The sequence below is a fragment of the Peromyscus eremicus genome, chromosome 8a, assembly GCF_949786415.1.
Source record: "Peromyscus eremicus chromosome 8a, PerEre_H2_v1, whole genome shotgun sequence".
Classification (NCBI taxonomy): Eukaryota; Metazoa; Chordata; class Mammalia; order Rodentia; family Cricetidae; genus Peromyscus; species Peromyscus eremicus.
Window position 1 is genome coordinate 35,005,204 of NC_081423.1, and position 24,449 is coordinate 35,029,652.

General features: G+C 51.4%; 1 protein-coding gene across 3 annotated transcripts in view; it reads right to left on the reverse strand.

The window, feature by feature from the left end:
- Jade2 (jade family PHD finger 2) overlaps positions 1 to 24,449 on the reverse strand; it is a 47,781-nt gene that overhangs the window by 16,220 nt on the left and 7,112 nt on the right. For 2 of the 3 annotated variants that reach the window (XM_059270499.1, XM_059270497.1), the window contains exons 2-5: positions 21,646 to 21,703; positions 18,694 to 18,788; positions 5,593 to 5,750; positions 307 to 467 (exon numbers count right to left, since the gene is read on the reverse strand). In XM_059270499.1, the coding sequence (XP_059126482.1) occupies positions 307 to 467; positions 5,593 to 5,750; positions 18,694 to 18,788; positions 21,646 to 21,703 (472 nt within the window). Of the gene's footprint in view, positions 1 to 306; positions 468 to 5,592; positions 5,751 to 18,693; positions 18,789 to 21,645; positions 21,708 to 24,449 lie in introns of all 3 variants that reach the window. The other variant, XM_059270500.1, reaches the window with a different exon arrangement.

Sequence of the window (24,449 nt, forward strand, 5' to 3'; positions counted from 1 at the left end):
GATCTTTCCTGGGACATATCAACAGGCTTCATCCAGGAGGCTCATGCCCACCAACACCCAGTTCTACCTGCATGCTCTCTCCACGTGTCATTGAGCCCTGTGAATTACTTGCTAGTTTTACCTCCCCCTGACAACTGTAGATACTTGGGAGGCAGAGACAATGAAAGACACACCTGACAGTAAAGCTGTAGGGATGTCCCCCAGTCACAGCCACTGCCTTTCTGGAGGCGTCGACACTATGAGGGGTCCGGAAGAAGAGGGTCCCTGCCAGCTGCAACACACACCTGGCCCAGAAGGGTTACCTACCCATTTCCTTGAGTTCTGAGTTGAGGAGTTCCAACCAATAGGCATCGATCTCATCCAGGTCATAGCGGCTGCCTCCTGGCCAGTCAGGGTGGGCACCCTCACCAAGTGTGGGGCTATCTGGGGACACCTGTGTAGGGGGACCTTTCAGTGGTGGGAGGAGCCTGTGAAACCAAGAACGGAGTGGTAAAGGAAGGGGCCTTAACTGGTTCTCAGTCAGCCTGGCTGAGGAACTGGTGGCCCAGGGTATGACATGAGATGCTGATGCCCCACAGGGCCCATCCCTCGTATCCATCCCCTCTTTCCATTTCTTTCCTTGTTGCCAGTCTGCCTTATAGACTCCATTAACTATGGATCCACAGGACTAGTAGACCCGAAGGGCTGTAAGGCAGGCAGAGTGAGGACCACGTGGGAATGACGTAGTCCTGGCCTACCACAGTAACATCTGCCTTGCCCAGCCAGGGCTATTCTCAACCTGGACTGCAGGAGGTGTCCCAAGTGCCATCCTGGGCAATGCCCTGTGCCAGCTCCTTGGGGACAAGTGAGATAGAGCCAGCTAGACTCTAGACCCTTTGGCATACCTCTCCAGGCTAGGACTAAAAGACTGACTACATGGCTTCATAATCCTGGTCCCTTATCATCAACAACCTGGAGGTGTCACGGTCTCGAGCGGAAGTTGAGTCTGTCTGCTTTTCTGAGGAGTTTGAGCTTTACAGGTTTCCACTGTACAACTCAGGAGAGGGCTATCTGGATGAAAGGTCTCCTGCCACAGTGACATGTTGGCCACACACCATGGACCACATAGGTATCCTGTTTCTTACTGCTTCTGCTTGCCTCCCCAAATTCTGAAACCGTCCCAGGCCCCAGGGACCTGCTGCAGGCACCAAGGCTCCATCTGACTGTCTGTTCCCTCGGGTTCCCACTCCTCAAACAGAACACCACTAATACAATAACACAACCTATCTTAGGCACTTGGTGAGAAGATGGCCAGGATTGACACAAAGAAAACTCTTCACAAAGTGCTAGGTATCGGGGATTGGGGGGGGGCGGGCGTTCGTGTGTGTGTGTGTGTGTGTGTGTGTGTGTGTGTGTGTGTGTGTGTAAGATCTCTAGATGTTAACCACCTTTCTCCTCCTGAAATGGGAAATAAGGGGCATTTTGCCTCGGCTGGGTGGGGTCCTCTTCACACATCTGTGTTCTACCCATCAGATTTTGAGGCCAGTTCAAAATGCCAGCCCTTCCCATACCCCACTGGTTGCCATGGTTATTGTCTGGAGCCTGGCCTCCATCTGGCCAGCCCTGCCAGGCCTGAGAGGCCCCACACTTGCCCAGGAGGCCTCCTGGGGTCGGAGGTAGGGCTTGCCAAGGGCTGTGACTCAGCGTGGGCTGGGAAGGGAAGGGGAGGGGAGGGTTCAAGATGGCACAGGGACAGGGCTGAGCTTCAGGAAGGCCCCAGGCTTCAGGAAATGCCTTGGTGTCAGCAAGGGGACAGGAAGGATGCTGGGCACAGGGAGGCAGGGGCGCAAGCAGGGAGAAAAGCCTGTAGGCTTGGAGGTCACTCAGAGAGGAGACAGGGAAGGGGTCAAAGGTTAAGGGTCAGCAGCACCACCCCACATGAGAAGCCCTCATCGGAGTCTTAGGCGACAATGATGGCAGGCCTCTCCTCCCACGCCAAGTAGATAATTCCAGATAGAAGCCAACGCTCTGCCCTCGGTCCAACCAAATGCTGCCTTTCCCAAGAAACTGTCACTCCAAATGAACATCTCTTAAAAGCACAGCCTATAATTTTGTCACAGTCCAGCTTTGTGTGTGCCCCAAGCACATGCTTAGTAGAGCGTCTGAGCATCCCTATCTGCACAGCCACCTACTGTGTAACACCAGTCACACCTGCTTGCTTCACTGGGGCCACCTGGCAGGCCTCTGGGGAGCCAGGGCTGAGGGACACGCTCCAGAAAGAGCCTCTCCCACCAGGCGTGGACTGACCTGACCCTGAGCCAAGGCCTCACCCTCAGACACAGCTGGCGGCTGGACGGGGTGGAAGGAAAGCTTTAAGACCTGCAGGGGAGAGCAAAGCCTGTATTCCAGAGCAGACAACACCAGAGGCTGGGTTTGCCCAGGACCAAGTCTAAAGGGACAGTGCAAACCCTCAGGGGCAGAGTTTGGACCATGAGGTGGGCAGCAAAGGCCAGGGTGGGGCAAAGGAGTCAGGCTGGGACAGTACTTGGGGGAGAGGGGTCAGAGTATGCCTAATGCTCGCACTCTAGGCCTCACAGGGACAGCCCAGGGTTTGTTACTGTGGTCTGTCATTTCCTGGCCCAGCGGCCTATTAGGCCCCATAGGAAATTCCCCAGAGTTTCCCAACTTCCTCATCTGTAAAATGGGGACAGTACTATGTACCCTGCAAGTGTGATCACTGAATGATGGCAAAAGGCTTGACTTGGGAGGCTCTCAGTGTCCCCCAAGGTAGCAGCCACAAAGGCTTCCAGGAGGCTGTAGTACCCAGGCAGGTGGTAGCACTGGTCTTGGGGAACCTGGGAAGGTGGGGTGTGGTGAACCCAAAGGACACGTTTGCCGACCTCAGTACGTCTTTCCTGAGGGATGAGACTCTGAATATCTTTTTTTTTTTTTTTTGGTTTTTCGAGACAGGGTTTCTCTGTGTAGCTTTGCACCTTTCCTGGAACTCACTTGGTAGTCCAGGCTGGCCTCGAACTCACAGAGATCCACCTGGCTCTGCCTCCCGAGTGCTGGGATTAAAGGCGTGCGCCACCACCGCCCGGCGAGACTCTGAATATCTTTAACTTAGGGCAGACATGCACATCGACTGCTGTGGAGGGGGCTGGAGAGATGGCTCAGGGGTTAAGAGCACTGACTGCTCTTCCAAGGGACCCGGGTTCAGTTCCCAGCACCCACATGGTGGCTCACAACCATCTATAACTCTTAACTCCAAGAGGATCCAACACCCTCTTCTGGCCTCTTTGGGCCCACACAGACAAAACACCCACATACATAAAATAAATAAAGCTCTCTTAAAAAAAAAAAAAAAAAAAAAAAGAACTTTGTGGATGTAATGCACACACACACACACACACACACACACACAGTACTAGCTGGATATATATAGTCCTTGGATATATAGTAAGTTCAAGACTGGTCTGGGACACATGAGACCCCGTGTCAACAAAAAACAAACAAACACACAAAAAACCCAGCTGGGCTACAACAATCAAACCACTAAATCAGATGAAGGTTGCTAGGACTGTCCATCAGGAGGCCAGGACAGCATGGCCCCTCTCCATGTCATCAGATAAAATACCCTAGAGACTGAATGAAGCCAAGTCACCAGGGGGTAGAGGCAACTGCAGTAAACTGTCATTCGTGCCGATAGATGTTTCCAGAAGCACCTGACATTGCCATCAAGTAGAGAGGTCAGACTCTGGGTGACTCCCATCAGGACTTGCTTCTTTGTTCAGTGGCTAGCCTGTCCCTCTTCATCCCCCTGGCCTTGGCACATCCGGTGATAGCTTGGCATGAGGATTCTCATTTAATCCTGATGCCACATCATCAGGTGGTCACTCATATTAATATCATCCCTGTTTCATAGAGGTGCAGACTGCCTTGGAGAGAAGTCAGGTCAAGGTTCTCCTGACTGACAAGGTCAGGACACTAAACTCACTACAATCTTGGACCATGTTACAGGCCCTAGAAGGGATGTGGACACTAAGAATGAATCGATCCACCCCCCAACCCTCCAACCATCCATCCACCCATCCATCCATCCACCCACCAACCCATCCAACCATCCACCCACCCACCCACCAACCCACCCATCTCCATCCACCCACTCACCCACCCATCCACCCACTCACCCATCCACCCATCTCCATCCACCCACCCATCCAAACCACCTACCCATCCATCCACCAATTCACCCATCCACCCACCTACCCATCCATGTATACTCCCAGGCACTCCGGATGGGCCTAAGCTTCCTCATTCTCAGAGCCCCCAGATGCTAATGTCACTGGAGGAAAGGCCTTCCCACACCCAGTCCCTCAGAGTACCTCGGTTGGTCTGAGTCTCCCTTGTCTGCAATCCTAGCACAGGGCTTGGATGAAGCAGGCTCTTCACAGATGTGGTTGCCAGGAAGCAATGTGCCAATGTCAGAGGAGGGGACAGCTGTGACCTTTGCCCTGACCCTCATCTACTTGGCCTCAAAAGTAAAAGCCACTGAAGCTGCCAAGCCCAGGAAGGGGCATTAACAAACTGCCCAACTCAGGTGAGCTGGCGGGACAGGGAGGCTAGGCCACCGGTGCCCTCAGGTTCAGAATGAAATACTTGAGTATAGTCTGTAGTTTAAGGCAAGACCGTATGTGGTTACATCCCGGCAAGTCTCTGCCCATAAGACCAGCAGGTTATGAAGCCCTTGAGGATTCTACTCTGACCCAGCCCTACTGGACAGACTTCTCAGTGGGTGACACCAGTGAGTGTTTCCTAGGCCCCTAGTGGGTGGGGGGGCACCAGGATCCTCTAAGAACTTCTTTAAAGGGTAGTTTAAAAGAACTTCAGGCCGGGCGGTGGTGGCGCACGCCTTTAATCCCAGCACTCGGGAGGCAGAGCCAGGCGGATCTCTGTGAGTTCGAGGCCAGCCTGGGCTACCAAGTGAGTCCCAGGAAAGGCGCAAAGCTACACAGAGAAACCCTGTCTCGAAAAACCAAAAAAAAAAAAAAAAAAAAAAAAAAAAAAAAAAAAAAAAAAAAGAACTTCAGAACATGGCTTATTCCCATTATAAGGGATAGTCAAAAGTCTGCAGACTTCCCTGGGCCGCTCTGCCCGATGTATAGAATGGCAACATTCCAACCCTAGCCGTTTCTGTAACCTCTGTTGTATGCGGGTCCCACCCTGAGTCTTTGGGCACACACTATTCACTTCCCCTTCTCCAACCACTAGGAAAACAGTCATCTCCCTTACTTCAGAAACAAGAAAAACGAGACCCAGAAAGATTACATTTCTGGTTCAAGGTCCTATTGAAAGCAAAAGGCAATTTGGACCAAGGTAATTGGGCTTCAGAGCTAGTTCAAGCCCAAAGCCTCCTAGGTCTCTATCTCTACCAGTATTTCTGGACCAATGTGTGTGTGTGTGTGTGTGTTGTTGTTGTTTTTATCTGGCAAGAGAATTAACCACTAGTAGAGACAGGCTCAGAAGGAATCCTAGAACTAGTAGATCTCTCACCAAAACCAGCCTCCCCTTCCTGCCCTTCCCCAATGGTCCTAGCCTGGCCACCTGGCTCACCTCACCACAGGCTCTGGAATGGCCTCCGCTCCGGCAGGTACCTGCACACCTTTCTCCCATTCTTGTCGCCATGGGTCCGCCAAGATGTAGTAGTCATCCGGGCTGAGCTGGTACGAATCTGGGATCTTCATGGCTGTGATCAAGTCTGTCCGGAAAACCTGGCAGAGGTGAGAGGGTTACAGGTCTTCATGTTGCCCCAGAGAGGCCGGCTTCATAGACCAGGCGAGCACGAAAATAAGCCTGCACAAAGAGCAGGGCCAGAGAAATGGCCAGGCAGGTCACAGACCTGAGTTCAGTATCTGGGACCCACAGGTAAAAGGAAAGATGCCTGCAAATTGTCCTCTGCCTTACAGAATAGAGACAGGCAATAGAGAAAGAGAGACTAGAGAAAGAAGTCCAGGACTCGTAGGTCCCTCACCAAAACGCAGCTGCCCCTGCATCCCCAGTCCCGACGGTCTTAACCTGGCCTCCTGGCTCCTGTAGCCAGCCACACACACAAACAGAAACTCCAAGAGTAGAAAGGCCACCTGTGAACACAACACTACTGCTATGTGAACGTTCCGGGACTTTCCTCTGGAGGTTTAGAACTGCGCTACAGACCTGCACCCAGAGGCACAAGCGTATGTGTAATAATATGAGACACCAGAGGACCTGGGCCTTCTCCGAAGGGTAAAGCAAGAGGCTGGGGCTTGGGGTGGCTCAATGAGAGGCTGCCATGAACTGCGCCTTCCCACGGCAGCATGGCTCTAGCGGCACCCTGCGCTGGTATGTGGTCAGGGAGAAGACCCTGTCTTCCATCATCCTTAAGCCTTGAATTCCCACCAAGCCATGTCTTGGGGTTTATTCTGCCACTCATCTGCTGCCTCACTAGGAAAACTATTCTTCAAATTGTTCTATCTGTTGCCTCCCAATCTCTACTCCGGAATAACCTCTGAACCCTTTCTCAGCTGGGAGTGGCAAGGCCTCCCGCCTCTGCACTCCATCCCCGAAGTATTGCTATGGAATACAGTGGTATCTCTAGACACCATGTGACTTACTCAAGTCCCAACATTCCCAGCGGTCATCACTTGAGAATCACAAGTTAAGGACGAGCTCCTATCAATGAGAGGGGAAAACCACTTCAAGGTCGCTCCAGGCCTCCAGGCCTCAGCCCCGCCTCCCACCCCAGCCCTCCTGCCAAGTCAACACCCACTGCTGAAGTGTAAGCTCAGTTCACTTGGCCCTCAGGAGGCTTTTGACAAACCTGTTCAGCTGGAACCCACTGCCTGCTGGGGCCAGCTCACTGGCTGTGTGCGCCTCATGGCATCGAGGACCATAACCACAGGAAAACAGCTGAATGGGTTCATCAATGGACCTAGAAGCCGCATCTCGCAGAATCTAATTAATATCTGCATCTAGCTGGAGAGGGCGCTGACTTGAAAAAAGGTCAAGTTTCTTGAAGACTCTATTTGCCAATATAATTTAATTGTTAAGACTAACACCCTAACATTTAATTAGGGTGCCAGTGTGAAAAAATTAAAACCAGATTAGATTAAATGCTAATTAAACAGAAGATGGAACGGGTCTAGGATTTCACAGCCCTGGTAATTTGCATATCTTATTAGCAAGCAGCAAGAGAGTTAAGACAGGAGTGCAGGCCGGGCACTGGCACTCTGGAGAGGCCTGCCTTCCGCTGGTGAGAGGTTTTCCCCGCTGGGGCTTCTGGAGGCTCCGTGGCAAAGCAGTGCTGTGATTGGGTTATTTCCTTAGGGGTTTCAACACAGGATCTAGTACAACCAGGGCCTGGACTGATACAGAACTCCCGAAAACAACTCAGCTGTGGGACATCCCAGACCCTGCAGCTCTGATGCCACAGGGACTGACAGAACTGCCCCATCCAGAAATCAACCTCTAAAGAGGCAATGTGGGGGGCTGGGGATTTAGCTCAGTGGTAGAGCGCTTGCCTAGGCTCAAGGCCCTGGGTTCGGTCCTTAGCAGGGGTGGGGGGAGGCAACGTGATTAGAAATATCCTGCTGGGACATGGCTGAGGTCCCAGGACTCAGGAGGCCGAGGCAGAAGGATTGCCAATTTCCAGAGTGAGTTCCAGGCCAGCCAGAAGCACACAGGGAGACATCCTCAGCATCAATAAAGGGCTGGGGATGTGGCTAAGTTGCCTGCCTAATATGCACGAAGCCCTGGGTCTTGATCTCCAGCACCACACAGAAATGGGTGGGGTGGGACATGTTTCTATTTCAGCACTGCAGGGTGAGGATGGAGGCCGAAGAGTCAGTTCAAGGCCACCCTCCTCTACAGGGTCAAGGCCAGGATGGACTACTGGAGACCTTGACTCAAAAATAAAAGTACCCTGCCATTTGCTCATCCTGGCCCCTACCTAACGGCCACCTCCTCAGGGACCTTTACTCACCAACAACTCCGGGACTGCAGGACACTCTTCCAGCCAGCCCCAGTCACTTTCTAATTATTTACACGCAGAAGCTGAGTGCTTCACCTGTGTGATGTTTCCTGTCCTCTGTCCTGCCACACTGGCCTGCTGTCGGTGTTCTCAGGGCCTGAACACAGGGACTTTACAAGGGCTGTGAACACCGACAAATAGGAGCGAGATGCAAACCGGAGAGACCACAGAGGCCGAGACCCTCAACCACACAGACCCACATGAAGCTTCCTCCAGGGCCTGATGGCTCAGGGCCAGTGATCCTGTGCAGCATTTGGGTGACCAGAGTAGCAGGTCATACCCAGAGAGACAGCCCTGACTTCAGACTCCAGAGTCCTCAGAACAGGAAGGGATCTGGGACTCAACTTGGGGTCCTTTGGCGCCGTAGGCCAAGTTCTAAGACAAGTCTAAGTTTTCTTCCTGTCACTAGGGAACAGGTGACAGGACACTAGTGGCCCTTTTAGGTAGGACTCGGGGAAACTCCAAAAATAACACTGTTCCGATCAGTCACCTCACAGTATGTACAGTGACAGCCTAAAAAATATTTTTCAGGGGGCTGGAGAGATGGCTCAGGGGTTAAGAGCACTCACTGGCTGATCTTCCAGAGGATGAGGGTTCAATTCTCAGCACCCACATGGCAGCTCATAACTGTCTGTAATTCCAGTTCCAGGGGACCTGACACCCTCACAGACATACATGCAGGCAAAACACCAATGCACGTAAAATAAAATTAATAAATAAATTATAAAAAAAGTATTTTTCAGCAGGGATGTAGCTCACTAGGTAAGAGTATGCACCTGGTATACCTACAGGCTTGGGTTGACTTCCCAGCACCAAACCCAAGCGTAGTGACGGTGCACACCTGTAATCTAAGCACTCCAGAGGTGGAGGCAGGAAGATTAGAAGTTCAAGGTCAGGCAAGAAAGGTGGCCCAGAAAGCAAAAGCAATTTTCCACACAGGCCTGATGACCTGCCTTCAATTCCCAGAGCCACAGTGGAAGGAGAGAAGTGACTCACAGAAGTTATCCTCTGACCTCCACGTGCATGGGGTGGCTCGTGTGGGCCTGGTGTGTGTACATGTACACACACACACACACACACACACACACACGAACACGAACACGAACACGCACGAACATACACGAACACACACAGTTCAAGGTCATCCTGAGACCCCATGGAGGGTTTTGAGACAGAATCTCCTTACATAGCTAAAATTGGTTTCGGCTTCAAAATCCTCCTCCGTTAGCCTCCCAAATTCCTGATGTGTGGCTGTGCACCATCAGACTCAGAAAGAGCTGTTCTTATATTATTACACGAAATCCACGAGGTAGGTGGCGGCTCCGCCACCTCCTCCTCCTCCTCCTCCTCCTCTACTACCACCTCCCCATCCCCTTGGGATGCAGGTGACTGCTCAGTGCTTCTGAATTAGCTTGAAGCCAAATCAGGTGGATTCCCAACGAAGAATATGCAAATCTGATGGAGGCCTTTACAAGTGCCAAGTCCTGCATTGGTTTCCCACAGGAGGGCCTCTGTGTGACTACCGCCAACCTCACAGGATCTGCAGTCACCTAGAACACACTGGTGACGCTTGTGAGGAATTCTCTGCATTAGGTTACTTGAATCGGCAGAACCCATGTTAATTCTGGGGGCCACAATTCCACAGGCTGGGGTCCCAGACCGAATGATAGAGTTCAAAGTGAGTCAGGCGTGGTGACACACTTTTAATCCCAGCACTCAGGAGGCAGAGGCAGGTGGATCTGTGAGTTCAAGGCCAGCCTGGTCTATAGAGCGAGCTCCAGAACAGCCAGAGCTAAACAGAGAAACTGTGTCTTGGGGAAGAAAAGAAGTTGAATGTGAGCTAAGCTTTGCTTCCTCACTACAGGTGCATGGTGACCAGCCACTTCAAGCTCCTGTGGCCATGACTTCCTCACCACAACTGAACTGTCTCTCCCTTCAGTTGCTTTGTCAGGGTACAGCAGCAGGTGGGGTGACTAACAAAGCTTCGTGACCCTGTGGCTGCACGACTGGCCTTGTGGTCATCCAAGCACTTTTTTTCCCTTTAAATTTTATGTGCATTGGTGTTTTGCCATGGGTATCAGGTCCTCTGGAACAGTTGTGAGCTGCCATGTGGGTGTTGGGAATTGAACCCGGGTCCTCCCAAAGAGCTGTTAGTGCTCTTAACCACTGAGCCATTTCTCCAGTCCAACCCAAGCACTTCTTTTACCCTTTGACATCTCCCTTATCAAAATAGGGCCAGCATGCGTCATAACCAACCCCCCACCCCCCGCCTGGCCCTCAGAGGTTCTAGGAAGCTTTGCTTAAAACCAGTCTGGGTCTTGGGCTTTGCCTACACTGCCAAAGCCCCTGTTGTTGGAATTGCCTGGTTTTCTGGCACATCTTCCCTGCCAGATGAGCTCAGTGAGGTCTGGCTGGACCAAAAGATACTGGTCAGTGGTGCACACGAGCCCTGGCACATGCTAGGTGCTGACTCCAGATGTCTGAACATGTCAACACCTCAGTTTCAGTTGCAGGCTACAGCTGGGTGCTTGGTGGCCTTCCCGAGCGAGGTGACATCTGACTCTCAATACGTGGCCTGCTTCCTAACCTACATATTTTTCTGTTTGAACTACCAGAGGTTAGGCTGGAAAAAGCTTAATGATTTTCCTAAAACTCCTTTGAATAATTTATGAAAACTAAATATAGAATAAAACAGACACCGATGAACAGAAGTCTTGCTGTGGCAAGAAAGTTGAGGGGCTGGAAAACAAGCAATTTCCTTAGAATATGAATGTTTACTACTTTTCTCCTTTGGTTGTCTTTAAAGCTCTGCTGCCTAGCAACCAAGTTCTGCTGAGCTGCTGGGGGACACTGAGTGTGGCTTTCTCTAACCATATAAAGGATGCTCAAAGGCTTCAGCCTATCAACCAACCCCATGGCCAGGGGTTCAAAGGCCACCCTAGAGGGAACCAAAGACCTTGCTCTTCCCACATAGAAGGGTGTCAACCTGGAGCTCGTGACATGATCCTGCCCCACGGTTCCTTTTCATGAGATCATAGGCTACTTATTTTCTGTACCTGCTGCCCAGGAAAGGTTGAAAACAGGTTCCAAGGGAGTACCTATGCAGTTGGAGTGACGTCCAAAAACCAATAATGACAACGGGCAACCTTCGAAGTACACCGACACCAGGTTAGGAAGCACAGAGAATTTTTTTAGCATGATGTGTGCTCTGCGGCTGGAAACATTTCACTCTGGAAACTCAGTTCTCCACTTCCTTTACTTTGGGGCTGGATGACTGAGGAAGTATGGTTACTTAAGAAAGACTTAGCATGGAACATAGCTACAAAGGAGCTGGAGGTATAGCTCAGTGGATGGAGCTGGAGCGCTTGCTTATTAGCACGCAGGAAGCCCTGGGTTTGACCCCCAGCACTACACAGATTGGGTATAGTAGTACATGCCTGTATCCCCAGCATTTGAGAAGTAGAGGCATAAACATCCTAAGTTCAAGACTGTCCTTGGCTATATAGTGAGTTTGAGGCCATCCTGGGCTACAGGAGACCCTGTTTCAATAAACTGAAGTAAATTAAACTACACACACACACACACACACACACACACACACACACACACACACGGACTTAATGTCAATCTCATGTGATAAGCCACGTAAGACAGGTACTGCACGCATGTATCCTGTATGTCCAGTCTTTCCTGTGTCTATTCTGTAGCACCCATCCTCCATATCTAATAACTCCTGAGGAAATGCTTATGGAAGAATGGGTAAATAAATAAAAAGCAAAACAAAACAATAGCAAAACCCCCAAGATTTCCCTGAAGTATGGCTGTGGGAAAGTTCCTATTAAGCAGAGACTATTTGTATGTGTATAGGGTGGGGTTAGGGTGAGAATCCAGAAATGAGTCCTGAGCACTGTCCCAGAATGGCTTTGGCCAGGACTGACTTCTCCCTACTTCTACGCTTTCTGTCCAAGGAAGCTTTGAGCCTCTGTCCTGAGCCTCATTTTATTTACCGTTTTTTTTTTTTTTTTTTTTTTTTTTTTAAGCTAGGGTCTTAGGTGGCCTAGGTTGGCCTCAAACTTTCTATGCAGCTGAGGAAAATTATGAACTGTCCATCCTCTTGCCTCTACCCCTTGGGTCCTGGAATTAATGTGTATGCAACACATTTTTATGGGGTGTTAGAAATCGAACCCAGGGCTCATACATGCTAGGTAAGCATTCTACCAACTGATTTATACTGGCATTCTCTGAAACTCGTTTTTTTTTTTTTTAAATATATATATATTCATGTGTATGTGTGTGTCTGAGTGTATGCCCTTTGTGAGCAGGGCCCATGGAGGCCAGAAGAGAGTGTTAGATGCTCTGGAACTGGAGTTCCAGGGGGCCGTGAGCTAGGAACCAAACTCAGGAACAGCAGCCAGTGCACCTATTTGCTGAGCCATCTCACCAACCCCGGGAACCTCATTTTAATGAGTGTCTCCTGAGTGTCCTATCTTGTCAGAAATAACATTCTGTAATGCTAAGGCACAGTTCATGGGCCAAACACTTTCCCTACACAGTCCGCCCCCATGTCCGCTCCCCCATTTCACAATTGTGGAGGCGAAGACCCAGGAGTTACTAAAACACTTGTTTCAGGTCTATCTTCAGCCACACCAGTACTTACCACCCCCCAGCTCCCAGCTAGTCACATACTTAGTTCATGTTTTAAGTAATCTTTTCTGGGCTGGAACCTGATACAGTTCCTCAGCCAAGAGCAAATTTACATTGCTTATTAGGTGTGTAATCCCAGACAGGAGTTCAGGGAATAGTCACCTCCACCCAGCTCTAGCTTGGCGCTACCACAGAGCCAAGCCGGTCAGGTGCTCAAAATCATTGAAAACCCACTCAACATCTCCTTCTCTTATTTTCATGAGGATAACAGCACTTCCTGCGCTTAAAGAGAATTTATGACACATATTTCCTTTGCAAGACAAGTCCCAGAGGCCAGGAGGCTTTTCCAGCTGGCGAGAAGAGCTCCATTCTTGCCTCTACGAGAAGTGGATCTGGCCCTAACCACCCCGGCCCCCCAGTCAAGTCTCAGAGAGCAAGTCCCTGGGCCTGAAGGAAGAGCATCTGTACCCCACCCCCACCTGCCTGGCTGGAAATCTGGATCTAATAGGGACAAGCAGGGGATGTCTTTGGGGTTCTCCTGTTTTATGTAAGTGTTTGGGCACATGACACTGTGCTGGTTTTCTTTGTCTGTTTTGACTCAGGGTCTCCAGACCAGGGCCAGGCTGGCCTCTAAGTCTTTATGCAGTGGAGGATGACCTTGAATATTTGATCCTCCTGCCTCCACTTCCTGAATGCACCACTATGCCCAGTGCTGGGGATTAACTATACTCCCAGGCCATCACTGGTTTGTTTGCTTGTCTTTAGACAGAGTCTCACGTAGCCCAGGCTAGCTTGGAACTTGTGTATGGGCAAGGATGACTTTGAATTTCTCCTTTGTTTATGTATATGCCGTGTGTGGAAGGCGTCTAAGCGTGCTGTGGCACCTGTGCGGAGGCCAGGGAACATTCTGGTCTTGGTTCTCTCCCTCCACTGTGACTCAGGTGGTCAGGTTTACTTGGCAGCCACTTCTACCTGCTAAGCCATACTGACGGCCTCATGAGCTTGAACTTCTAAACTACCTGCCATTGTATGAGGTGCTGGAGGGCAAACTCAGGACCTCATGCGTGCCAGAGAGACGCTCTACCAACTGAGCTGCATCCCCAGCCCTCACCGCTGTTTCGATACAGACTATCTTATTCCAAACACCTGGGCGTCAGTCACCTCTGCACCTCCAGGATTATTTTCTGGTTTTGACCCAACGAATTGGCTGTATCATCTTTTCTCGGGGTAGAGCTGATCTTTAATGTGGTTCTCAGCAAAGCTGCAAGGCTGGGACAGGGGGTGTCCTCACAGTTTTTTAGGACACATCTGGGGACATCCTACTGCTGACTGCAGAGGGTGTTTTCACTTTCTCAGCCAGACCCTCTGTGGACACGGAGTGGGACTGTGCAAGGGCCCCGTTCGCTCCTCTAAGGACATTCACTCCTCAGCAGAACCTACAGAGAGAGGAGTGGACTGTAGGACCCCCCAACTCCTACCTGCCCTGTTCTGGGACCATTCAAAGTGGCTAACTTCTCCTGACATTCAGCCATCCCTCTCTCTTCTGGAACCTTCTTTTCTGTGAGGGTTTGAATGAAAATGACCCCCATAGGCTCCTCTATTTGAATGTTTGGTTCCTAGGTGGTGGACTGTTTAGAAAGGATCAGGAGGTATGGCCTTGATGGAGGAGGCGAGTCACTAGGGGTGGGTCTGGAGGTCTCAAAAGCCCACACAAGGCCCAGTCTCTCTGCCACGTTTGTAGATGAGGGCCCTCGGATACTGCTCCTGTGCTGCCTGCCACCAGGCTTCCTACACCACGACGGTCATGGACTAACCCTCGGAAACTGTAAGCAGGCCCCCAATTAAAATGCTTCCTATTGTGAAGCCGGTGGTGGTGGCGGCGCACGCCTTAAATTCCAGCACTCAGGAGGCAGAGGCAGGCGGATCTCTGTGAGTTCGAGGCCAGCCTGGGCTACAGAGTGAGTTCCAGGAAAGGCTCCAAAGCTACACAGAGAAACCCTGTCTCAAAAAAAAAAAAAAAAAAAAGCAAAAGCTTCCTATTATAAATTGCCTAGGTCATAATGTCTCTTCACAGCAGAAGAGTAACTAAAACACCATCCCATGGCGTCCACGAGTATCAGGGAAAGACAGCCATATCCCCAGAAAAGGGTCCAGGCAGTGGTCTCCAGACATTGATCTTGAGGCTCAGAGAGAGGAGTTGCTTGCCAAGGGTTCTAGAGCTCTTCAGAGGCAAAGCAGTAGACACATTCCCTGAAGGAGCCACATCTAGCCATGCCCCCAGACACCCTCGGTGCTTGCTGATCAGCAGAGGCTCGCTGACTGACTTGTGCAGGGGTGGCTTCCTGAAGTACAGCTCCCCACTGCCAGGGGAAATCCCCACTGCTTGGCCTGCCCTTCAGCCCCAGGCAGGAGGAGGACACCAACCACAAGGCAGGCCTCCAGGTCTCTCCCAGAACCATCCTTAGCACCCAGGTAGCCCCCTGTCCATTGCACGTATGTGTGTGTGTGGAGGGCATGTGGACAACATGACACTGGCCAGGGGGGAAAGTGTAGGAAGGCCCCTTTACTGGCCCTCAATTAGATGCTGTCTGCCACTTAAGAAGTTTGCTAGGAGCAAGAAGCCTGGACTCCTGATCTTGGGGAAAATTAAGGCCAAGCTCTCAGCTTGTTCCCCCACAGAAGGCTCTTACTTACCTGAGTACTAGCCTCTACCTAGGGATAGACTGCTGGAGTTAGAATGTCAAAGATGACCTTGGGCTGCAACTTACATTAGACTCTGTGAAACGGAGACCCACAAAGGAAGAAGCAGTAAGATGTCAACATTATCGGGCAGGACAGCAAAAGCCAGAAATCTTCAGACCGTAGCAGAATTTACACAGTACCAGTCCCTCAGCCCGGGGTTCCCCTCTCTCTGAATTTAAGGTCCAAGGGACAGATTTCAGCTTTGTGGGCATCCCAGAGACAGGCCAAGGAGAAGAAGGCTGAGACCTTGCTTCAGTCCTCATCTTTCCTTCCATGGTCTAAAAGGCAGACTCCAACTCAGCCTGGAACTCCCCTCTCCCTTCTGCTCAGGGGAAAGGCCGGTAAAACGCCTTAAGGGAAAGCTGCTTCAGCCCTGTCCAGGGTCCTGACTCTTGGCCAGTACTCTCTGGCCCTGGACCGTGTTGGTGTAAAGAGCACCCCCACAGACAGGCAAGGCAGGGTATCTGTTTTCTCTAAACCTACCCCTCAGCCAATTTACAGTTCACTACATTTCCACTACTAGTTCGCTGCTAAGCACTGCAGTTCCTCAAGTTCTCTACTCCACTACAGGACACACAGGAATAAAAACAGGGAAGGAACCACAGTTTCCTCAGCTCTACAGCCACCAGAGAGGGGGGGTCTCTGCACCCCTCTGCCACAGTGAGAGCACAGAGTGTGATCAGCTTGGCAGTTATCCCACAAGGCACCGGGCAGATGGGGCTCCCAAGAACCTCTTTTGTTAGGGTGCCTGGAACCTTTGCCTCCTAAGCCAGGCTCACTAGCAAGGCCCTCTGCTTCCAGTTCATTCACCAGAGCATGCTCACACTCTTGCAGCCAAGTCCCAGCTTTTCTCTCCGCCCTCTCACGAGCCAAAGCATTTGGAAGCATTCATTGATGCTTTCTCCTCTGCCCCACCATAACTCAGAATTTATACCGGCCACGGCTCAACCCTCTCACTCAGAGAGGATGAGGAAAACCTCTCAGGCTGCTCTCCAGCCTGCTGTGGGAGGAAAGGGTTGGCTGCAGTTCAAGGCAGGGAAGACTCTTCAGCCCTCCTGGGTGGATGTCCCAGCCACCTGCAGGGGCTCCTGGTCTGGGCCCAGGCCGTGCACAGCTAGTCCCCAGAAGGCGCCTTTACAGAGGTTCAAGTCTATTTTTAGGTACAAAGCCTCTGGGCTGGAAAACCCAAAAGGCAGGGGAATTTTCTGTCCCCATGCAAATTGTTCTTTCGTCTCAGCCTTGCTGACACCTGTTTCCTCCGAAGGCTGATCCCAGCCTGTATAGAAGGCGTCCCATCCCCCACGAGCTTGGAGGAGGCAGGGCAGGGGAAGGAATGGCTCCCTCAGGAGTTTCCCCGGGTCTCATGCCAATACCCAGAACCACAGGGAAGCTGGAGACAAGAGGGGTTCTCAGAGTCCTATAAGAACCAAGACCAGGGTGACTACAACGTTATTCATTCCATGAAGCGGCAGAGCCTTCCATGAATCCACGTTTTTTGTTTTTTTCTTCCCAAACCCTATTTGGGACACTGTGTCCTCCCAAGTAGATAGCTAAGGAGAAGGGTATAGGAGAGCCACAGAGTGCTCTTAGCCCTCAGCCCCAGCATCCAATTCCCTCCTTCATTACAACTCCAGACACCTCCACCCCACTTTCCACCAAATCCAGGTTTGGAAGGAATCTGGGCTGGTGAGATGGTCCAGCAAGTAATGGGGCTTCTTGCCAAGCCTAAGGGTCTGAGTTTGATCCTTGGGACCCAAATGGCAGAAAGATCCAACTCCTTCAAGTTGTTCCCTGCCCTCCACATGCATGCCATGACATCCGCATGCATTCACGTGTACCTATGTGTTACACACACACACACACACACACACACACACACAAAACAAATCACTGTAACTTAAAAGGAACATGGGAGATCACTCTCATAGGGTCTCAATCCCACCTCCTAAGGGAAGGGTCCTAGAGCAGGGCATCCTGGGAGGCAAGGAGTCATTTTTTTAAGCACAAAGCTCTGGGGAAGACCACCTAAGACCATATAGGACGACCACCCCAAATACACATCCAGGGGCTGGTAAAACTGGATACCAGATGGTCCTGGTGGAGAGCAACAAGGAGAAAAGGTGGGTGAGGCTTGGATAAAGACACAGTCCTTGACCCCACAACAATTGCAAAGCAGTTGTACGTGTGAGGACTAGGGTGGAAAAGAACAGCCCTCAAAGTTCTCGCAGCCACTTTATTTATTTGTTTATTTATTTATCTGTGGCTTTTTGAGACAAGGTTTCTCTGCGTAACAGCCTTAGCTGTCCTGGAACTCGATTTATAAACCAATCTGGTCTCGAACTCAGAGATCCACCTGCCTCTGCCTCTAGAGTGCTGGCACTAAAGGCGTGCGCCACCACGTCTGGCTGGCTATAGCAGCCACTTTTATACCAAGGGCCTCTTCTCTGCCCGGGGGCATTGCCAGTGAAGTCCTAAGAAGGAACAGTAAGACCCCTACATGCAATTTCTCACGGGCCACAGGAAGCAAGGTCTTAATGTCAGTTCATGAACCCCAAGGACTCCCTCCACAGAAGCCATAAACACACCTCTACTTGCAGATCAGGAGGTGAAGGCATTGTTACCCTGGGTCAAAGCAAGGAGGCTTAAAATGCAGGTACACAAGAAGTATCGTCAGAAGCATACAGCGAACCAGAGGGTTCTGAACACTCCTACCCTTCCGGCCAGCACCAGCAAACCTCGTCCCCCTTGGCTCTGGAGGGAAGCCTCCCAAACCCCCTTGCTTTTAACTCTACTGCCACCAGCTCTAAACTACTAGCTGCAAGTGAGCTACTCCCTCCCACGGCAGCCAGTGGGACCTTTTATTAAGAGATCAGAGTATGCCTGATGTGGTAGCACACACCTTTAGCCTTTAGCCCAGCACTTGGGAGGCAGAGGCAGGTGGATCTCTGTGAGGCCAGCCTGGTCTACAGAGCATGTTCCAGGCCAGCCAGGGCGACACAGAGAGACACTCTCTCACAACAATAAACACATCAGATTATATCACGGCTCGTTTATGAGCTTTCAAAGGCTTCTCTCAGGTCAAGAAGAACGGCTTAGATGCACCGGTGCCCCAATCGTTCCATCCTGCCACACTGGCCACCTTGGGTGGCCTTCATACATCTGCTCAGCCTGTTCTCTCATTCCCCACAGGTGTCTGCTCCGGTTACCCCCACCCCCCACCCCAGCCTCATCCTTCCCAGAACCTTACCACCACCGCTCCCTACCTCGGAGGGCTTCTTTTCGTTCTGCCGAGGCCAGCCCGGCTTGGTACTGCTGGGCAGTTTGGAACATCTTGATGCGGATGTGGATGTCACGTGACCTGCAGAGAGCACACAGGCCATGAAGGGTCCTGGAGGGTCAGAAACAGCACCCAACCACATCAAAGGATGGCAAGTCTCAAGGAGAGTCCTGGCTTGTAAGATCAGGAGGTGCGAGGCATCCTCCCTGCTCTGGGCCCCAGCCTTTCCACAGACCAATGGAAATATGAAGGCTCCTTCACTCACCACTGAAAAGGAACTTAAGAAATCAAAGGCTAATAACTATCAGCTGGTTCTGCGGCTCCAAAAAAAAAAGCCCCTGGCCCTCTTTGAGATTCTGCTTCCTACTTGGTCAAGGAATGCGGGAACATTCCATGCCCTATCTCCCGTCTGCCCCACATTAGGTGCATCCTGGCATTCCTGCAGGCCCTAATAGGTTATAGAGGCAGGGTAGGGCATAAGAAGTATGAATCTGGGCAGACCCAGAGTCTACCAGGCTAGACCCAAGTTGGCCTCCTACTTCCTGATCACCACGGGCAAATGATTTGATCCCTGTAAGCCTGGCAGGGGTGGAGGGGTGATGGTCAGCATTAACTGCCGTGGTGACAGGCTCTAGAATCACCAGGAGGTAGGTAAGCCTCCAGCATACCTTTGAGGAATTGATTAACCTCTGGCAAAGCCCCCCAAGGGACTATTTTGACTATTCTGGGTTAAGGAGGAAGATCCACACTAAAGTGACCAGCACCCTCACCCCTGACACACACACCCAAAGCTCGGGTCCTAGACTGTATAAAAAGCAGAGAGCAAGCTGAACACCAGCATTCCCCTCTCTCTGCTCCCTTTCTCTTCTTCTCAACTGCAGCAACAACTTGTGACCCTGAACTCCAGGCTCTAGTCACCTGGCCCTTCCTGTCATGATGGACTGGACCCTGAACTGTGAGACAAAACAACCCTTCCTAAGCTGTTCTCATCAGGGGGTTTCATCCCAGCAACAGGAAAAGAAACTAAGACAGGCTGGCCTTGAACTCATGCTTCTCCTTCATCAACCTCCTCAGTGCAGGGATTAGGTATCTGTTCGCTCTTCTCTGATGAGGGCGATGATTTAGAGGAGACCCTCAAAGGTCCAGGTGTCAAAGACTTAGTCCTCTAAGGTGAGAGGTGGCATGGTTTTCTGGAACCTCACAGGAATTGTCACTGAAGCCAATTACTCATGCACTGAAAGTCTCTGAACTGTGAGCTAAGTAAACCTTCCCTTTCATAAGTTAAGGATTTTACATATTTGATGAGAGTAACAAAAGCTGATTAACAGGAGATACGGGATGAACTGTCCTCTAAAGGCTGATCGAAGGATATCACATCTACAGCCTTAGGCTGGTGCATAGGGATTTCTCAACTGGCCTTAACTATAGGGTCCGAGGCCTTTGCTAGACTACAGGGCAATGGGCCTCAGCGAGAAGGACCAGGAAGAACCAAGGGGCTTTCTATTTTTGTTTTAGACAGAGTCTCACTAAATGGCCCTAGCTGACCTGGAACTTGCTTTGGAGACCAGGCTGGCCTGGAACTCCCCTCATGGATCCACCTGCCTCAGCTTCCCAGCTCAAGATGCAAGGTTTTTGATGACTATAAGAGTTAGCAGTCATGAGCGGGCACCGGGGTGGGAGCCAATGGAGAGGAAGTCACTCCAAGTTCAGGTCCAGCCTGCTGCTACTCCAGGGTTCAGATGCCCAGGGTCCCTGTGACGTTGCAGATGTCTTCCCGTCTCCTGGACTAAAGTCAGGAGGAGAGGGTGCAGTTCCTGGTTTTAACTAAGCCAGGCGACATACAGCACACTCTGGCCACAGAACTCTAGATGCTGTGAGCACCCCCCCCACCCCCCGGCTTCTGCTGCAAGGGGATTGAAGTGGGGTGGGCTAGAGCCAAAGCCACACGACAGTGAATGAGGCCCGGAGGAGGCAGGACAGGGCTGGGCATATGAATCCTCTGGCTGCCAGGAAGGCTACAGATAGGGGGTTGGAACTAGCAGGGGCCCTGCAGACGCCATTAGTTCACCAGGTCTAGAGGTGCACGCTCCAGGCTCAGCCTCCCCAGGAGTGTGTCCTCCTCCTCAGAGGGCCTCCACCCAAGTTGTCACTGCAAGGTGGGATCTTCCATGAAGACAGAACTCCTTAATCCATCAGGCTCAGGAAGGCCTGGCTTCCTGGGGCATCGGAGAAGGGCTACCTACGTTACCCGCCATCCAGGAGGAAAGATCTCACCATACACAAACCCCTTTCTCTGCTTCCAAAATGTCATTTGCTCCTTGACAATGTGGCCTTTCCCCCACTTCTGGACATCCAACCAACACACCCACCCCGTATCTAATGTACCTCTGAGAATCTATTACCAAGATCCCAAGAAAGCTGGGCTTCCTCATTAACGTCTTCAGCCAACATTTATAAAACACCTACTATGTGCCAGATTGTAGCAGCTAACGGAGCAATGAACATGATAGGAATCCTCTGACCAGAGTTTGTCACTGGTTAGGAAGTTGCTTATAATAATTAACTAACTATAATAAAGGGCTACAGGCTTCATGTCTTGTTTTGTAGAGACTTTTAAAAGAGTCCTCACTCAGCAGGAAGCCAAAAGATTCATGTTTTTTTTTTCCCATCAGCCAGCAGCAAATGCCCAAAGGGAAGCTGGTCTATTCCAATCAGAGGAAGGCCTAACTAGAGGGTAGGTTGGTAGAATAAAGAAGACGGTGAGGCTCTGGTAAGGGCAGGGGCTGACTATCTCAGAGGCAGAGGAACCTGACTTGAATTGGTCTCAGTCATGTGGTGGCCCTGGCCTGAGCTGAATGGAGGGTCAGCCTCCTTTGGGCCTGCCAGTATTACTTAAACGCTGTCCCTGTAGAGCCCCAGGTAGGAAAGAGAGCCTTACTATCAGTGGTATCGGAGTTGTCGCTGCTGATGGAGTACTTTCGCCTCTTCTCTTCCATCTGCAACAAAAGGCAAGAAGGGTCATTATCTTCACAGACACCTCAGTCTATGTCCTCAATCCACACTTCCACACAGAGAAAGGACAAGGGCATGCCTCTTCTTCCGGCCTCATCCTTACCCTACCCACCCACAGGGCCAGTGTTTGTGAAAGGTGGCCCCAGGGAGCTCAGGCAAGCAGAAGTCGGCCCAGTGGTGTGAAAAGGACTGCAGGGAGACCAGCGGGCACACACTGAAAGGTGACAACGACCACTCAAGTCCTGGTTCCCACTCAATGAACCGAGCAGATCAGAAAACGCAACCCACTGCAAGTACCTCCTGAGCGCCCCCTGCAGGCAGGAGGGAGAAGAGAAATAATGACTCTTCCAGGACCAAGCTCTCCAGGTAAGGCACAAACCATCACTGAAGCCCAAATCCCGAGCATAGTGGTTACTGAAGTGTGGAAGTGGGGTAGCAGGTCCTTTCTCAGACAAAATTCAACCCTACTTTATCTCAGCTGCACCATTTAGCTTTCAAGACGGCCCCCACAACCTCATCCATGGTGCAGAGTTACTGACAGCTTGGTGAGCTGTAAGATACAGGCCCATTTACAGAAGAAGCTTGCCTCGTTCCACTGCTGCCTGGATGAATGGAGATGAGCACTGAACCCCAAGGTCTGAGGTCTGATCCCCAAGGTTACCCTGAGCTCTTTTTGTGCCTGCTTGGAGGACACCTGGAGTGATTTAATACCGGCTCAGGTCAGGGTGCTTCCACGATCCTGCTCAATCCCAGAATGGCCTCACCACAGCCAAGGACATGGAGGGAGTACTTGACCTTAGGGGGACGGCACCACAGTCTAGCCCACCTGCCCCTCACTGTGTGCCCCCTCCACACCCACTGTCCTGTCTCTAGCCAGTTCTTGTCAAACTATGGGGTGCCACAGAGACCCTGGAATATCCACTCGCTAAGTGGGGAGGATGATTACTTGGATCTCTGAGCCAACTACGAAGACCTTCCTGCTTTACCCTTGACCTCAGTTAGGAGCCTCTCTTACCCATGGTCCCTCAACAGAATGGGAGCAGCCCGATGGCGCTGCTTGTTGGCTGCTCAGCGTTTCCTAAAGGGTAAGAGACTGAGAGACACCTGGCAGAGCAAGCAACCCAAGAGGCAGAAACAGAAAGACCTAGCACACACGGACCCCATGGGGCTTTCAGAACAGCCCTTGGTTATGGGTGGATATGGCAACCGTCTTGCTCTATCTCTTAAGAGTCTAAAAGATGAGGAAAATGAGGCTCAGGGGTTACCCAAGGTGACAATGTTTGTACCAGACTTAAAAGACCCAATTCCTGACCATGAGACTTCATGGCCTCTCTGCAGCATAGGGAACTCAGAACCATAGCCATCACCCCTGTGACATGCAGGATCTGAGGAAGACTGGCTTTCTAAAGAACTCTGGCCTTAGCCCACATATGGCCCCACCTAGCCCTGTCAATGGTAGGGCAATAAATTCACCCCTCCAGGAATTCTCTGATCTTTATCAAGGAGTGCGACAATACTTCCAAACCAGGATCCCCCGTAGCACTAACAGCGGGCTGGTGGCCGAGGGCAGCGCTCAGTAGTCCTCAGCCGTGTGCTTATAGCACGCAGAAGTCCCTGGGTGCAACCTCCAGTCCGGGAGGAAGAGGAGCAGGAACTGTGGATTTAGGAGTGTTGGGTTCAAATCCTACCCCCACCACTCCCAAGGCCAGAGGTCTTGGCAAAGACATACTTCCCCCGAGGAGGTGAACTGGATCCGATTTCCCCATACATCCGAATTTAAAATGCTGGCGACTGAGTCAGAATTTGAAGAACACCCTGAAAGGGCCAAATGAAACACATTTGTTGGCTAGTATCAGCTGGCCAGAATGAGCGCGAAGAACTCTGAGGATGATGGCTGGAACACCACCCAGGTGCTAGCTAGTAAACCCGGCGGCCTTGAGCCAGAATGGAGCGAGTGCCCTACCGGGGCCAGCCCTTTGGAAAGAACAGGCAGTGAGTGACCACGGGGCTGCACACACCCTTCTCATGGTACGGGTTCTTCGCCCTGAGACCAACAGGTGACCTATCAGCTTGCAGTCCTACACCCAGCGCCCTCAATGAGGCAGCCTTGCGTTTCACACATCACCTGGCCCACTGGCAAGAAAGGAGACAGACACTGCTAAATCAGTCATCAGGTGCGGGTGATGGAGCTGCTCAGTCAGCCTGGCCTCTGGTTTTCCCTTTCTAATAAACCCCTCCCAGCTCTCCCCAGGAAAGGTCTGCTCCCACCGATGACTTCAGTGACCCATGGCACGTGCTTTTGAAGGAAGTAGTTAGTCCTGAAATCCTATCTGTAAAGGAAGAGTCTGGGCAAGAAAGGTCTTTTCTTGCCATTCCTCTGGGTCTGCTGCACCTTCCATACCGCCCCAGGATGAAAACACACATGGGGAGCTATCCTCTGGATGGTGGGTGACCAGAGTGCCCAACGGAGCAGTAGCCCAAGGCCTCTATGCCTCCTCTGCACCACAGTCAACCTCTGGCAAGTCCTGAATGTGCCTACGCTTTCCAACTCCGCTATCATCATCCCACTGGCTCAAGCCCATCTCACCTCTCACCTGGCCCATCTACCTTCATCACTTTGCTTTCAGACTCCGAACTCCACACAGCAACCAAAGAGATCTGTAAAGCTTAAATCCTGTCACACTGCGCCCAACCCGCCCCCCTCCCCGCCAAAAAAACAAAAAAACCCAC